The 19,021-nt window shown below is 42.7% G+C and overlaps 1 protein-coding gene across 1 annotated transcript in view; it reads right to left on the bottom strand.

The window, feature by feature from the left end:
- LOC112224055 (actin-binding LIM protein 1-like) overlaps nucleotides 1–18,334 on the bottom strand; it is a 96,403-nt gene extending 78,069 nt beyond the window's left edge. The window contains exon 1 of the mRNA XM_024387338.1: nucleotides 17,855–18,334. Within this exon, the coding sequence (XP_024243106.1) occupies nucleotides 17,855–18,173 (319 nt within the window). The 5' untranslated portion in view covers nucleotides 18,174–18,334. The remainder of the gene's footprint in view (nucleotides 1–17,854) is intronic.
- Between the last annotated feature and the right edge of the window lie 687 nt (nucleotides 18,335–19,021).

Below are 19,021 nucleotides of genomic sequence, written 5' to 3'. Positions count from 1 at the left end.
AAAAGAGAAGAAAAAAAAGAGGCAGATACTGGAACAAATACAGAAATCTGGGCAATACGCTCATCTTGATACAATTCGCATTACCAGCTAAAGTAAAAATGGAGAATACTCCATCTCTGAAAGTCCAGTTTAAGTTTGCTGAACAGAGAAATAAAGTTCTCATCATGGAGGGAAGACGAGGTACATGTGATATTGTTCCCTAAATATTTAAAGCCAGCCTTGGACATACGAAATGGAATAGTATCCCACGGAATTTGTAATGCTAATGAATTAATAGGAAAATGTATTTATAACCTGAAAACACACCAAACCTATGCAATAGGTCCACTACCTCAGGGACCCACATTTCAGGGTCTGAGATAAAAGCAAGTCATCTGCATACAAGGAAACGTTGTGTTCCAGTCCCCATCTGTAGATAACATGAGTTGTCTTTAGCATAATAGAGAGGGGTTCTAGCGCCAAGGCAAATAACAGAGGGGACATTGGACATCCCTGTGTAATAGTATAACTTTAGTCCGTCCCCTCGCCCCTACCCAGGCTCGAACCAGGGACCCTCTGCACACATAGACAACTGACACCCACGAAGCATTGTTACACATCGCTCCACAAAAGCAGCGGCCCTTGCAAGGAGAACAACTATTTCAGGTCTCAGAGCGAGTGACGTCACCGATTGAAACGCTATTAGCGCGCACCACCACTAACTAGCTAGCCATGTCACATCGGTTACACCTGGCGTGTGGCCCTTGATTATGGGAAATACTGTGAACAAAGTTTGAAGCCTTGGGTGATGAATACAACAGTTGTACCCAGGAAATTAAATTTGCACCAAAGCCACATTTTCCCAGTACAGAGAATAAATATTCCCATTCTCCCCTGACATTAAGCAGACGGCAAATGTTAGAAAAGGAGTGGCGACCCTTAATAAATCCTGTCTGATCCGTTGATTCTATTCGAGAGGCATGCAAATTCGCTAATATTTTTACACCTGCATTTAAAAGGGAGATCGGTCTGTATGAGCCACACTCAGATGCATCTTTGCTGGGTTTTAACAAAAATGTGATCGACACCTCTGTCAGGGTTTGGGGTAAAACACCCAGGTCCAGTGAATTTTCAAACATTTCAATCAGTTTGGCAGAAAACGTATTGTATAAATTTGATTGGGTAGCCATCTGTGCTAGGAGATTTCACACTTTGCATTGCTGTAATTGAATTAATAATCTCCTCTAGCTTCAAAGGTCTCCTCTCTATATTACTGGTAGGAGTTTCCAAATTGTCAAGGAAGTCATTCATAATTGAATTGTCTTCAGGTGATTCAGATGTGTAAAGATCAAATCTTTTTTGGGGGGGGGGTGACAGTATTATTGATTTCAGTGGGACTAACTTAAGACACCCGAGCTGTTGTGAATTTGAGGGATCAGCTGTGCGGCAGATTTTCACTTGAGTTGATGAGCTAGAAGTCGACCAGCCTTTTCTCCATGTTCGTAAAACAAAACTGCGTGCACGGAGTAGCTGCTGCTCAGCCTTATTTGTGGATATTAAATTCTACTAAGTTTGAAGACTCAGCCTTTCTTTGTAAAGTTCTGGTGATGGAGAGGTGGAGCACTGTTGGTCTAATTCCAGAATTAAGTTGATCAGCTGTTGTTGTTATATTTGGTTGTTTATTGAGGAGAGCAATAGAACATTATTTTTCCTCTAAGAACTACTTTAAGTGTTTCCCAAAGTGTAGATGGAGAGATCAAATCAGTTTTAATTGTCTCAACAAAGACCTTCAATTCCATTTGAAATAATGGTGCAGAATGAATTGTTTAAAAGTAAAGATCTCCATACAGGGCGATCTGTATAGTTCAATGAGGATGAGAAGTCGCGTGACAGAGGAGCATGATCACGAATAACAATGGCAGAGTATTCTACTTTCTTAACAGAGGGGAGAAGGGCTTTATCTACAAAAAAGTATATTGTAGAATAGGAGTTGTGCACGTGAAAAGAAAAATAATTATTTGTAACGGGGAAAAAGGAATCTCCATGGATCTATACATACTGGGTGGATCAGACAATTCAAGTCACCTCCAAAAATGTAATGGTGTGAGTTGACATTGGGCAGCAAAGAAATAAGTTTGTTAATGAAATTAAAATCACCCCAATTGGGAGCATAAACATTTACAAGCAAAATTGAGCTGTGAAAGAATAGAACCGAGCATAACAAAACGCCCCTGTGGATCCAAGATTATGTCAGCATCGGTAAATTGTACTTTCTTATGAATAAGTACTGATGTTCCCCTTAGCATTGTATTTTGAGTGGAATATTTGTCCGACCCCAGCTTTACGGAGTCGACCATGATCTGCTGCACACAGATGTGTTTCTTGTAAGAATGCTATATCGGTTTTTAAATTCTTAAGATAAGCAAATACTCGAGTATGTTTAACCTGGCCGTTCATTGCCTTGATGTTCCAGCTTGTAAACCGAATAGCTGATCACCCAACTCCCACCCCAAAATCTGAATTGTCAGTAATTAAAAGTTGAGATTTCTAAATTAAGACTGAAATAGAGATGAAAACCCTGTATAAGATCACCGATCATATCTTGTGACAAAAGAAAAAGCATGTACCGAAAAGTTAGTCAAAATACTGTTGAAGTAGAATGTGTAAGAATCAAATGGTTAATAAAGGCAAACAACAACATCCCCACCCCCTGACATAAAACCCTCAAAATAACACAACATCCCCCCCACCCCCTGACATAAAACCCTCAAAATAACACAACAAACAACATCCCCCCACCCCTGACATAAAACCCTCAAAATAACACAACAAACAACATCCCCCCACCCCCTGACATAAAACCCTCAAAATAACACAACATCCCCCCACCCCTGACATAAAACCTCAAAATAACACAACAAACAACATCCCCCCACCCCTGACATAAAACCCTCAAAATAACACAACATCCCCCCACCCCTGACATAAAACCCTCAAAATAACACAACAAACAACCCCCCACCCTCTGACATAAAACCCTCAAAATAACACAACAAACAACAACAACATCCCCCCACCCCCTGACATAAAACCCTCAAAATAACACAACAAACAACACCCCCCACCCCTGACATAAAACCCTCAAAATAACACAACAAACAACATCCCCCACCCCTGACATAAAACCCTCAAAATAACACAACAAACAACATACCCCCACCCCCTGACATAAAACCCTCAAAATAACACAACAAACAACATAAAACCCCCACCACCACCCCTGACATAAAACCCTCAAAATAACACAACACACCCCTGACATAAAACCCTCAACACCAAACCATCCCCCCACCCCCTGACATAAAACCCTCAAAATAACACAACATCCCCCCACCCCTTGACATAAAACCCTCAAAATAACATAACAAACAACCCCCCACCCCTGACATAAAACCCTCAAAATAACACAACAAACAACATCCCCCACCCCCTGACATAAAACCCTCAAAATAACACAACAAACAACATCCCCCCACCCCTGACATAAAACCCTCAAAATAACACAACAAACAACATCCCCCACCCCTGACATAAAACCCTCAAAATAACACAACAAACAACATACCCCCCACCCCTGACATAAAACCCTCAAAATAACACAACAAACAACATCCCCCACCCCTGACATAAAACCCTCAAAATAACACAACAGACAAACCCCCCACCCCCTGACATAAAACCCTCAAAATAACACAACATCCCCCACCCCTGACATAAAACCCTCAAAATAACTAAACACCCCCACCCCTGACATAAAACCCTCAAAATAACACAACAAACAACATCCCCCACCCCTGACATAAAACCCTCAAAATAACACAACAAACAACATCCCCCCACCCCTGACATAAAACCCTCAAAATAACACAACATCCCCCCCACCACCCTGACATAAAACCCTCAAAATAACACAACAAACAACCCCCCCCCACCCCTGACATAAAACCCTCAAAATAACACAACATCCCCCCACCCCTGACATAAAACCCTCAAAATAACTAAACACCCCCCCCCCCTGACATAAAACCCTGAAAATAACACAACAAACAACATCCCCCCACCCCTGACATAAAACCCTCAAAATAACACAACAAACAACATCCCCCCACCCCTGACATAAAACCCTCAAAATAACACAACATCCCCCCACCCCTGACATAAAACCCTCAAAATAACACAACAAACAACATCCCCCACCCCCTGACATAAAACCCTCAAAATAACACAACATCCCCCACACCCCTGACATAAAACCCTCAAAATAACACAACAAACAACATCCCCCACCCCCTGACATAAAACCCTCAAAATAACACAACAAACAACATCCCCCACCCCTGACATAAAACCCTCAAAATAACACAACAAACAACATAACCCCCACCCCTGACATAAAACCCTCAAAATAACACAACAAACAACATCCCCCACCCCTGACTGACATAAAACCCTCAAAATAACACAACAAACAACATCCCCCACCCCTGACATAAAACCCTCAAAATAACACAACAAACAAACCCCCACCCCTGACATAAAACCCTCAAAATAACACAACAAACAACATCCCCCCACCCCTGACATAAAACCCTCAAAATAACACAACATCCCCCACCCCTGACATAAAACCCTCAAAATAACACAACAAACAACCCCTGACATAAAACCCCCCCCCCCTGACATAAAACCCTCAAAATAACACAACATCCCCCACCCCCTGACATAAAACCCTCAAAATAACACAACAACAACATCCCCCCACCCCTGACATAAAACCCTCAAAATAACACAACAAACAACACCCCCACCCCTGACATAAAACCTCAAAATAACACAACAAACAACATCCCCCCACCCCCTGACATAAAACCCTCAAAATAACACAACAAACAACATCCCCCACCCCTGACATAAAACCCTCAAAATAACACAACAAACAACATCCCCCACCACCCTGACATAAAACCCTCAAAATAACACAACATCCCCCACACCCCTGACATAAAACCCTCAAAATAACACAAACAAACAACATCCCCCCCACCCCTGACATAAAACCCTCAAAATAAAACAAACATCCCCCCCACCCCTGACATAAAACCCTCAAAATAACACAACAAACAACATCCCCCCACCCCCTGACATAAAACCCTCAAAATAACACAACAAACAAACCCCCCACCCCTGACATAAAACCCTCAAAATAACACAACAAACAACATCCCCCACCCCTGACATAAAACCCTCAAAATAACACAACAAACAACATCCCCCACCCCCTGACATAAAACCCTCAAAATAACACAACAAACAACATCCCCCCACCCCTGACATAAAACCCTCAAAATAACACAACAAACAACATCCCCCACCACCCTGACATAAAACCCTCAAAATAACACAAACAATCCCCCCACCCCTGACATAAAACCCTCAAAATAACACAACAAACAACATCCCCCCACCCCTGACATAAAACCCTCAAAATAAACACACAAACAACCCCCCACCCCTTGACATAAAACCCTCAAAATAACACAACAAACAAACCCCCCACCCTCTGACATAAAACCCTCAAAATAACACAACAAACAACATCCCCCACCCCTGACATAAAACCCTCAAAATAACACAACAAACAACATCCCCCCACCCCTGACATAAAACCTCAAAATAACACAACAAACAACATCCCCCCCCACCCCTGACATAAAACCCTCAAAATAACACAACAAACAACATCCCCCACCCCTGACATAAAACCCTCAAAATAACACAACAAACATAAAACATCCCCCACCACCCCTGACATAAAACCCTCAAAATAACACAACAAACAACACCCCCACCCCTGACATAAAACCCTCAAAATAACACAACAACAACCCCCCCACCCCTGACATAAAACCCTCAAAATAAACAACAAACATCCCCCCCACCCCTGACATAAAACCCTCAAAATAACACAACAAACAACATCCCCCACCCCTGACATAAAACCCTCAAAATAACACAACAAACAACATCCCCCCACCCCTGACATAAAACCCTCAAAATAACACAACAAATCCCCCCCACCCCTGACATAAAACCCTCAAAATAACACAACAAACAACATCCCCCCACCCCTGACATAAAACCCTCAAAATAACACAACAAACATCCCCCACCCCCTGACATAAAACCCTCAAAATAACACAACAAACAACATAAAACCCCCCCACCCCCTGACATAAAACCCTCAAAATAACACAACAAACAACATCCCCCACCCCTGACATAAAACCCTCAAAATAACACAACAAACAACATCCCCCACCCCTGACATAAAACCCTCAAAATAACACAACAAACAACATCCCCAAAATAACACCCCTGACATAAAACCCTCAAAATAACACAACAAACAACATCCCCCCACCCCTGACATAAAACCTCAAAATAACACAACAAACAACCCCCCACCCCTGACATAAAACCCTCAAAATAAACAACATCCCCCCCCACCCCTGACATAAAACCCTCAAAACAAACACATAAAACAACATAACACAACCCCCCCCCCTGACATAAAACCCTCAAAATAACACAACATCCCCCCCATCCCCCCACCCCTGACATAAAACCCTCAAAATAACACAACAAAACATCCCCCACCCCCTGACATAAAACCCTCAAAATAACACAACATCCCCCCCCCCACCCCTGACATAAAACCCTCAAAATAACACAACAAACAACAACCCCCACCCCCTGACATAAAACCCTCAAAATAACACAACATCCCCCACACCCCTGACATAAAACCCTCAAAATAACACAACATCCCCCACCCCCTGACATAAAACCCTCAAAATAACACAACAAACAACATCCCCCACCACCCCTGACATAAAACCCTCAAAATAACACAACAACAACCCCCCACCCCCTGACATAAAACCCTCAAAATAACACAACAAACAACATCCCCCACCACCCTGACATAAAACCCTCAAAATAACACAACATCCCCCCACCCCTGACATAAAACCCTCAAAATAACACAACAAACAACATCCCCCCACCCCTGACATAAAACCCTCAAAATAACACAACAAACAACATAACACAACAAACAACCCCCCCACCCCTGACATAAAACCCTCAAAATAACACAACAAACAACATCCCCCCACCCCTGACATAAAACCCTCAAAATAACACAACAAACAACATCCCCCCCACCCCCTGACATAAAACCTCAAAAAATACAAAACAATCCCCCACCCCCTGACATAAAACCCTCAAAATAACACAACAAACAACATCCCCCACCCCTGACATAAAACCCTCAAAATAACACAACAAACAACCCCCCCCCCCCCCATAAAACCCCTGACATAAAACCCTCAAAATAACACAACAAACAACATCCCCCCACCCCCTGACATAAAACCCTCAAAATAACACAACAAACAACATCCCCCCACCCCTGACATAAAACCCTCAAAATAACACAACATCCCCCACCCCCTGACATAAAACCCTCAAAATAACTAAACATCCCCCCACCCCTGACATAAAACCCTCAAAATAACACAACAAACAACATCCCCCCACCCCCTGACATAAAACCCTCAAAATAACACAACAAACAACATCCCCCCCCCCCCCCTGACATAAAACCCTCAAAATAACACAACATCCCCCCCACCCCTGACATAAAACCCTCAAAATAACACAACAAACAACATCCCCCACCCCTGACATAAAACCCTCAAAATAACAAACAACATCCCCCCACCCCTGACATAAAACCCTCAAAATAACACAACAAACAACATCCCCCCACCCCTGACATAAAACCCTCAAAATAACACAACAAACAACATCCCCCCACCCCTGACATAAAACCCTCAAAATAACACAACAAACAACATCCCCCACCCCTGACATAAAACCCTCAAAATAACACAACAAACAACACAACCCCTGACATAAAACCCTCAAAATAACACAACAAACAACATCCCCCCCCCCTGACATAAAACCCCAAAATAACACAACAAACAACATCCCCCACCCCTGACATAAAACCCTCAAAATAACACAACAAACAACATCCCCCCACCCCCTGACATAAAACCCTCAAAATAACACAACAAACAACATCCCCCACCCCTGACATAAAACCCTCAAAATAACACAACAAACATCCCCCACCCCTGACATAAAACCCTCAAAATAACACAACAAACATAAAACATCCCCCCACCCCCTGACATAAAACCCTCAAAATAACACAACAAACAACATCCCCCACCCCTGACATAAAACCCTCAAAATAACACAACAACCCCCCACCCCTGACATAAAACCCTCAAAATAACACAACAAACAACCCCCCACCCCCTGACATAAAACCCTCAAAATAACACAATAAACAACATAACACAACCCCCCACCCCCTGACATAAAACCCTCAAAATAACACAACAACAACATCCCCCACCCCTGACATAAAACCCTCAAAATAACACAACATCCCCCCACCCCTGACATAAAACCCTCAAAATAACACAACAAACAACATCCCCCCACCCCTGACATAAAACCCTCAAAATAACACAACAAACAACATCCCCCCCCACATAAAACCCCTGACACAAAAAACCCTCAAAATAACACAAAATAAACAACAACAACCCCCCACCCCCTGACATAAAACCCTCAAAATAACACAACAAACAACATCCCCCACCCCTGACATAAAACCCTCAAAATAACACAACATCCCCCCACCCCTGACATAAAACCCTCAAAATAACACAACAAACAACCCCCCACCCCCTGACATAAAACCCTCAAAATAACACAAACAAACAACATCCCCCCACCCCTGACATAAAACCCTCAAAATAACACAACATCCCCCACCCCTGACATAAAACCCTCAAAATAACACAACAAACATCCCCCCCCCTGACATAAAACCCTCAAAATAACACAACAAACAACATCCCCCCCACCCCTGACATAAAACCCTCAAAATAACACAACAAACAACATCCCCCACCCCTGACATAAAACCCTCAAAATAACACAACAAAAACATCCCCCACCCCTGACATAAAACCCTCAAAATAACACAACAAACAACATCCCCCCACCCCTGACATAAAACCCTCAAAATAACACAACATAAAACAACATCCCCCACCCCTGACATAAAACCCTCAAAATAACACAACAAACAACATCCCCCACCCCTGACATAAAACCCTCAAAATAACACAACAAACAACATCCCCCCACCCCCTGACATAAAACCCTCAAAATAACACAACAAACAACCCCCCCCACCCCCTGACATAAAACCCTCAAAATAACACAACAACATCCCCCCACCCCCTGACATAAAACCCTCAAAATAAATAACAAACAACACCCCCCCCCCACCCGACATAAAACCCTCAAAATAACACAACACATCCCCCCACCCCTGACATAAAACCCTCAAAATAACACAAACATCCCCCCCCTGACCCCTCAAACATAAAACCCTGACATAAAACCAAAATAACACAACATCCCCCCACCCCTGACATAAAACCCTCAAAATAACACAACAAACAACCCCCACCCCTGACATGAAACCCTCAAAATAACACAACAAACAACATCCCCCCACCCCCTGACATAAAACCCTCAAAATAACAAACAACATCCCCCACCCCTGACATAAAACCCTCAAAATAACACAACACCCCCACCCCTGACATAAAACCCTCAAAATAACACAACAAACAACATCCCCCCACCCCCTGACATAAAACCCTCAAAATAACACAACAAACAACACCCCCATCCCCCCCTGACATAAAACCCTCAAAATAACACAACAAACAACATCCCCCACCCCTGACATAACACCCTCAAAATAACAAAACAAACAACATCCCCCACCCCTGACATAAATCCCTCAAAATAACACAACAAACAACATCCCCCACCCCTGACATAAAACCCTCAAAATAACACAACAAACAACATCTCCCCACCCCCTGACATAAAACCCTCAAAATAACACAACAAACAACATCCCCCACCCCTGACATAAAACCCTCAAAATAACACAACAAACAACATCCCCCCCACCCCTGACATAAAACCCTCAAAATAACACAACAAACAACATCCCCCACCCCTGACATAAAACCCTCAAAATAACACAACAAACAACATCCCCCACCCCTGACATAAAACCCTCAAAATAACACAACAAACAACATCCCCCACCCCTGACATAAAACCCTCAAAATAACACAACAAACAACATCCCCCACCCCTGACATAAAACCCTCAAAATAACACAACAAACAACATCCCCCCCACCCCCTGACATAAAACCCTCAAAATAACACAACAAACAACATCCCCCACCCCTGACATAACACCCTCAAAATAACACAACAAACAACATCCCCCAACCCCTGACATAACACCCTCAAAATAACAAAACAAACAACATAAATCCCCCCCCCACCCCCTGACATAAACCCTCAAAATAACACAACAAACAACATCCCCCACCCCTGACATAACACCCTCAAAATAACACAACAAACAAACCCCCACCCCTGACATAAACCCTCAAAATAACACAACAAACAACCCCCACCCCTGACATAAAACCCTCAAAATAACACAACAAACAACATCCCCCCACCCCTGACATAAAACCCTCAAAATAACACAACAAACAACATCCCCCACCCCTGACATAAACCCTCAAAATAACACAACAAACAACATCCCCCAACCCCTGACATAACACCCTCAAAATAAACAACAAACAAAACAACATCCCCCCCACCCCCTGAACCCTCAAAATAACACAACAAACAACCCCCACCCCTGACATAAACCCTCAAAATAACACAACAAACAACATCCCCCACCCCTGACATAAAACCCTCAAAATAACACAACAAACAACATCCCCCACCCCTGACATAAAACCCTCAAAATAACACAACAAACAACATCCCCCCCACCCCTGACATAAAACCCTCAAAATAACACAACAAACAACATCCCCCACCCCTGACATAACACCCTCAAAATAACACAACAAACAACATCCCCCAACCCCTGACATAACACCCTCAAAATAACAAAACAAAAACATAACACAACCCCCACCCCTGACATAAAACCCTCAAAATAACACAACAAACAACATCCCCCACCCCTGACATAAAACCCTCAAAATAACACAACAAACAACATCCCCCACCCCTGACATAACACCCTCAAAATAACACAACAAACAACATCCCCCACCCCCTGACATAAAACCCTCAAAATAACACAACAAACAACATCCCCCCACCCCCTGACATAAAACCCTCAAAATAACACAACAAACAACATCCCCCACCCCTGACATAAAACCCTCAAAATAACACAACAAACAACATCTCCCCCACCCCTGACATAAAACCCTCAAAATAACACAACAAACAACATCCCCCTGACATAAAACCCTCAAAATAACACAACAAACAACACCCCCCACCCCTGACATAAAACCCTCAAAATAGCACAACAAACAACATCCCCCCACCCCTGACATAAAATCCTCAAAATAACACATCAAACAACATCCCCCACCCCTGACATAACACCTCAAAATAACACAACAAACAACATCCCCCACCCCCTGACATAAAACCCTCAAAATAACACAACAAACAACATCCCCCACCCCTGACATAAACCCTCAAAATAACACAACAAACAACATCCCCCTGACATAAAACCCTCAAAATAACACAATAAACAACATCCCCCCACCCCCTGACATAAAACCCTCAAAATAACACAACAAACAACATCCCCCCACCCCCTGACATAAAACCCTCAAAATAACACAACAAACAACATCCCCCACCCCCTGACATAAAACCCTCAAAATAACACAACAAACAACAAACCCCCCTGACATAAAACCCTCAAAATAACACAACAAACAACAACCCCACCCCTGACATAAAACCCTCAAAATAACACAACAAACAACATCCCCCTGACATAAAACCCTCAAAATAACACAACAAACAACATCCCCCACCCCTGACATAAAACCCTCAAAATAACACAACAAACATCCCCCCACCCCCTGACATAAACCCTCAAAATAACACAACAAACAACATCCCCCACCCCCTGACATAAAACCCTCAAAATAACACAACAAACAACATCCCCCACCCCCTGACATAAAACCCTCAAAATAACACAACAAACAACATCCCCCTGACATAAAACCCTCAAAATAACACAACAAACAACATCCCCCCCACCCCCTGACATAAAACCTTCAAAATAACACAACAAAATAATAAACACAGTACAAAATGAAACTGTCCTATGCTCGCCTCTAAGGTGGAATACAGGCTTCCCCAAATATGGTCAAACTCCCAGTAAACCATCTGTCACTTAAACTTAGCCTACACAATAGGGCTCCCAATTATTGACATAAATATATACAATGCCAGTTTTAAATTGTTTAAACTCAAATATTAACGGTGTCGGTTAATAATTGATTAGTTACATCCTCCACTGGCTTTAACAAATGAAAATAGTCAAATAAAATGTTCTGTCTGTCAAGACTTTGGCCCATGTGTTAGGGGGGTGATCTGCGCCACGCCACGTTCCAGCAGCCGCACTGCGCAACGGTGTCCACAACCACAGGGAGTAAAATATGATACTGTAACACCAACCTGTTACAGGTAGGCAGCAGTAACGTCACCGGCAGGGCTCTAAAGTGTCACTAATTTGGTTGCATGCAGAATATTTTGTTGTGCGACTATGAAAAAAAATCTCCCAAATAATAATTGCTGTCATGATAAGGCTCCGCTGTACTGTTGTTTCTGAGTTCTCTAGAGAAACAGGCAAGTGCAGATCGTTAGCGTCATGGATGCACCCTGACTACACTGAAAACGGCTTGCTTCCAACCAGATCAAAACATCTGACCCATATTACTGGCACAACATTTTTATCTTTCTGTAGCGGATTACCGGGACCGCATGTAGTGGGCCATTCTAAAACTACTTGCGTGGCAAAGTAGTTCACCATCTGTTTACATTTGTTAAATGATGTTATTTAATTGGCTAACTAGCTAACTAACAACCTGGCAATTTTACCAGTATATTCAAACATGTGGGGGCACAGAAAAAAATGGATCGCTTCTTCAGGAGATCTACATATGATCATAGATAGCAATGAGTGAATGACAGATCTCTTGCCCGTCATCATCACAAACATGACATTTTTAAAGAGAGAGTACAATAGGGAAAATAATGCTTTTACACAATGTAGAAACCTAAAATTCCACAAATCACTTAGTAATTTCAATCACAGGTATTCATGTCGAAATTTTAGCTTGTATAATAAAGAAATGTATTTACAGTGTTAGATATTAGTTTCTAACACGCAACACGTGCTTCAAAAGTAGCTAGAATTAATATTGGCCCAATATAGGCTGTTTCTCAATCCATTTTAAAATTCTTATTTTCTGGTGCACCTAAATTTCATGTGGTGATACTAACTTTTGTAAATTGGCAGCAACATTTTACTAAATATAATTTGTTGTTTTGAGCCCTGGTCACCGGTGATGCAATTCCAATTTCTTAATCGTCCGCTAAAGCTGATTAATAACCTTGTTTTACATACTGTTCTTAATTTTATACAAAAAACAGTTTTAGACCTTACACTGGTACAAAATACAGAAAAAAGTAAACAGTGCCTTGCAAAAGTATTCATCCCCCTTGGTGTTTTTCCTGTTTTGTTGCATTACAACCTGTAATTTGAATGGATTTTTATTCGGATTTCATACAATGGACATACACAAAATAGTCCAAATTGGTGAAGTGAAATGAAAAAAAAATTACTTGTTTCAAAAAATGTAAAAAAAATGTCAACTGATAAATTGGTGCATGCATATGCATTCACACCCTTTGCTTTGAAGCCCCTAAATAAGATCTGGTGCAACCAATTACCTTCAGAAGTCACATAAGTACACTGCTCAAAAAATAAAGGGAACACTAAAATAACACATCCTAGATCTGAATGAATGGAATATTACTATTAAATACTTTTTTCTTTACATAGTTGAATGTGCTGACAACAAAATCACACAAAAATTATCAATGGAAATCAAATGTATCAACCCATGGAGGTCTGGATTTGGAGTCACACTCAAAATTAAAGTGGAAAACCACACTACAGGCTGATCCAACGTTCATGTAATGTCCTTGAAACAAGTCAAAATGAGGCTCAGTAGTGTGTGTGGCCTCCACGTGCCTGTATGACCTCCCTACAACACCTGGACATGCTCCTGATAAGGTGGTGGATGGTCTCTTGAGGGATCTCCTCCCAGATCTGGACTAAAGCATCCACCAACTCCTGGACAGTCTGTGGTGCAATGTGGCGTTGGTGGATGGAGCGAGACATGATGTCCCAGATGTGCTCAATTGGATTCAGGTCTGGGTAACGGGCGGGCCAGTCCATAGCATCAATGCCTTCCTCTTGCAGGAACTGCTGACACACTCCAGCCACATGAGGTCTAGCATTGTCTTGCATTAGGAGGAACCCAGGGCCAACCACACCAGCATATGGTCTCACAAGGGGTCTGATGATCTCTTCTCGGGACCTAATGGCAGTCAGGCTACCTCTGGCGAGGACATGGAGGGCTGTGCGGCCACCCAAAGAAATGCCACCCCACACCATGATTGACAAACCGCCAAACCGGTCATGCTGGAGGATGTTGCAGGCAGCAGAACGTTTTCCACGGCATCTGCAGACTCTCTCACATGTGCTCAGTGTGAACCTGCTTTCATCTGTGAAGAGCACAGGGCGCCAGTGGCGAATTTGCCAATCTTGGTGTTCTCTGGCAAATGCCAAATGTCCTGCACGGTGTTGGGCTGTAAGCACAACCCCCACCTGTGGATGTTGGGCCCTCATACCACCCTCATGGAGTCTGTTTCTGACCGTTTGAGCAGACACATGCACATTTGTGGCCTGCTGGAGGTCATTTTGCAGGGCTCTGGCAGTGCTCCTCCTGCTCCTCCTTGCATAAAGGCGGAGGTAGCTGTCCTACTGCTGGGTTTTTGCCCTCCTACGGCCTCCTCCACGTCTCCTGATGTACTGGCCTGTCTCCTGGTAGCGCCTCCATGACAGATACAGCAAACCTTCTTGCCACAGCTCGCATTGATGTTCCATCCTGGATGAGCTGCACTACCTGAGCCACTTGTGTGACTCCGTCGCATGCTACCACTAGAGTGAAAGCATTGAGCACTGAGAAGTGGTCTGTGGTCACCACCTGCAGAACCACTCCTTTATTGGGGGTGTCTTGCTAATTGCCTATAATTTCCACCTGTTGTCTATTCCATTTGCACAACAGCATGTGAAATGTATTGTCAATCAGTGTTGCTTCCTAAGTGGACAGTTTGATTTCACAGAAGTGTGATTGACTTGGAGTTACATTGTGTTGTTTAAGTGTTCCCTTTATTTCTTTGAGCAGTGTAGTTAGATTGCACACAGGTGGGCTCTATTTAAGTGTTACATGATCTGTCACATGATATCATTATATATACACCTGTTCTGAAAGGCCCCAGAGCAACACCACTAAGCAAGGGGTAACACCAAGCAAGCGGCACCATGAAGACCAAGGAGCTCTCCAAACAGATCAGGGTTGGGTTATAAAAAAATATTAGAAACTTAGACCATCCCATGGAGCACCATTAAATCCATTATAAAAAAATTGAAAAAATATGGCATCACAACAAACCTGCAAAGAGAGGGCCGCCCACCAAAACTCACAGACCAGACAAGGAGGGCATTAATCAGAGAGGCAACAAAGAGACCAAAGATAACCCCGAAGGAGCTGCAAAGCTCCACAGTGGAGATTGGTGTATCTGTCCATAGGACCACATTAATCCATACACTCCACAGAGCTGTGCATTTACGGAAGAGTGGCCAGAAAAAAAGCCATTGCTTAAAGAAAAAAATAAGCAAACACGTTTGGTGTTCGCCAAAGGGCAGTGTGGGAGACTTCCCAAACATATGGAAGAAGGTGCTCTGGTCAGATGAGACTAAAATTGAGCTTTTTGGCAATCAAGGAAAACTCTATGTCGGGCGCAAACCTAACACCTCTAATCACCCCCGGAATACCAGCCCCACAGTGAAGCATGATGGTGGCAGCATCATGCTGTGGGGATGTTTTTCATCTGCAGGGAAACTGGTCAGAATTGAAGGAATGATGGATGGTGCTAAATACAGAGAAATTCTTGAGGGAAACCTGTTTCAGTCTTCCAGAGATTTGAGACTGGACAGAGTTTCACCTTCCAGCAGGACAATGACCCTAAGCATACTGCTAAAGCAACACTTGAGTGGTTTAGGGGGAAACATTTACATGTCTTGGAATGGCCTAGTCAAAGTCCAGACCTCAATCCAATTGAGAATCTGTGGTATGACTTAAAGATTGCTGTACACAAGCGGAACCCATCCAACTTGAAGGAGCTGGAGAAGTTTTGCCTTGAAGAATGGGCAAAAATCCCAGTGGCTAGAGGTGACAAGTGTATAGAGACATACACCAAGAGACTTGCAGCTGTAATTGCTGTAAATGGTGGCTCTACGAAGTATTGACTTTGGGACGGTGAATAGTTACGCACGTTCAAGTTTTTTTTCGTATTTCTCGTTGGTTTCTCCACCCAAAATATTTGGATCTTTAAAGTGTTAGGCATGTTGTGTAAAACAAATGATTCAAACCCCCACAAATTCTAATTTAATTCCAGGTTGTAAGGCAAAAAAATAGGAAAAATGCCAAGGGGGGTGAATACCTTCGCAAGCCACTGTATTCTATTCTCTAGAGCCCACAACACTGACTCCTCAGACTAACATGTCTGCACATTGAATGGAGCTCAAATTGAGAAGTCCCCACATATAATTACATTGGCATTTGTATTTTGACTGATGAATACTCCTGTAGTCGAAACTCATTGCAGTTGAGCTTCCTGATGTTATATACTGTATACTATAGGCGTATCTGCTCCTTGTAAATTATACCTGTAAATAGTTTACTAATGTTCTCTGCATTGCACTGGCCACCTACTTGTTTTCTTTTTTAGATTTATATTAGAAATAGTCAATTCAACATACCCAAAATAAAATGCCTTCCCATTCTCTATCTTCTCTCTTCCTCGCTCCAGTCTACCCATTATTTTCCTCACTCCTCAATACCCCCTCTACTCTTGTTTCCCACTTCCTTCCCTCTTACACTATTCAAGAAGGTCTTACTAGGAGTTATTTCTCAATGTTTTCCCCCCTTCTATTACCTTCCACTGTTCTGATCTCTTTTCTTCACTAATTTCTCTCCACCACTCCAGTAGTGCTGCCAACTCAGACCAAACTCAATCTGGGAGATTGAAGGTAATGTTGTTATTTGGTGACTCGCTTTACAGATTTGAAAACTGACACTCTATTTATATGCATCTTCTTAGGGTTAGGGCCAGTTTAGGGTTATGGTAAGAGTAAGGATTAAGGTTAGGGTTAGTGGATAGTTAATAGAACATTTTGTTGAAAGTTGAACAAGTTCAACTCACCAAATAAAGTGTCACCAAATTGTCCTAAAACATTTGACATTACAGCAATTAATTTCAAAGACAATCTAACTGAATAGCTTTATCACTCGCCTTCAGAAGAACAAGCCTGGTCTCCAGACCAAATCAGAATGGTGGCAACACTAGGCAGATGAGCAATCCCTTACCTGGTCCAATTGATCCCATGTCTGGCGGCATGCCTACCATCCGCTCACACAGGATATAGTCGTTGGGGTTCAGGAAGGGAAGCTGCTCCATCATCGATTGTTTCGGAATCAGGTAGAGAACCTCAGCAATCTGACCATCCTCAATGATCGACATGCGCCTAACCGAATTCTTGCGCTTTGCCCTGTCCATCACCACCATATCCTCGCCCCGGCTGGAGCCACAGATCTTGCCCAGGCTGCTGAGGTTTGGCATGTCGATACTAACAAAGGTCTCGGCCCAGCAACGAGGGTTGCAAACTGACTGAAAATTAGAAACCATGCAGAAGGACTGCAAGAAGCAGAGGAACACTAGGACGGCCGTATGGCAAAGCAGAACACAGGAACGGTAGGGCGGCCAAACAGTTAAAGCAGCGAAAACCGCAAACACCCTTTGAACCGTCTCAGGTATTAAGCTGACCTCTAAGACTTTGCAACATTGTATGTGTGTGTGTGTTTGTGTTGTCCGTCAAGCACTGCAAGACTAACTCCTACTCACTCCCTTAAGAAGATTAAGAGGGATGTATTTTTAGTGTTTATCTGCAGGGAAGGTATAACAGTGGAGCCGTGACGCAGTAAGTCAAGTCAAATGGCTGGTACAGTCATTCTATCATCCTGCATTTCCCCCTCATCCAATTTCATGCCCCTGAGGCATATCAAAACAAGAGCAGCATGCATCTATGGTAATCTCCTGTGATTGGGGGAATCTTTAAGAAGATTATGAACTTCAGCCTTGTTTTTTTTACCATCACATGTATTACAGTTAAAATGACTCTCTTTATAGCTAAAGCCACAGTTAAGCTAGATCACAGGTCAATGCATTTTCCTATCCATTATCTATTCTTGAATTGAATGGGATACAATCTAGGGGCAAGCAGAGAAGTGAATAATTTATCGTTGGAGGGAGAGGGGACTTGGTGGTGTAATTCCATGTAACTACTTCGATTACATTTGATCGGGAGCAGTATCTACAATCAAAACCCTGTTTCAATGTTGTTGCTGCAGATTTGAGTCCAAATCTTTTTTGATTGGTTAAAGTTCTCACTGGCCAGGTCGTCATTGTAAATAAGAATTTGTTCTTAATTGACTTGCCTGGATAAATAAAGGTTAAATAAAAACATTTTTTTAAAG

This window comes from Oncorhynchus tshawytscha, linkage group LG25, assembly GCF_018296145.1.
Source record: "Oncorhynchus tshawytscha isolate Ot180627B linkage group LG25, Otsh_v2.0, whole genome shotgun sequence".
NCBI classification, from domain to species: Eukaryota; Metazoa; Chordata; class Actinopteri; order Salmoniformes; family Salmonidae; genus Oncorhynchus; species Oncorhynchus tshawytscha.
The sequence above is the reverse complement of the archived record's forward strand: the minus strand, read 5'-3'. Positions and strand labels throughout refer to the sequence as shown.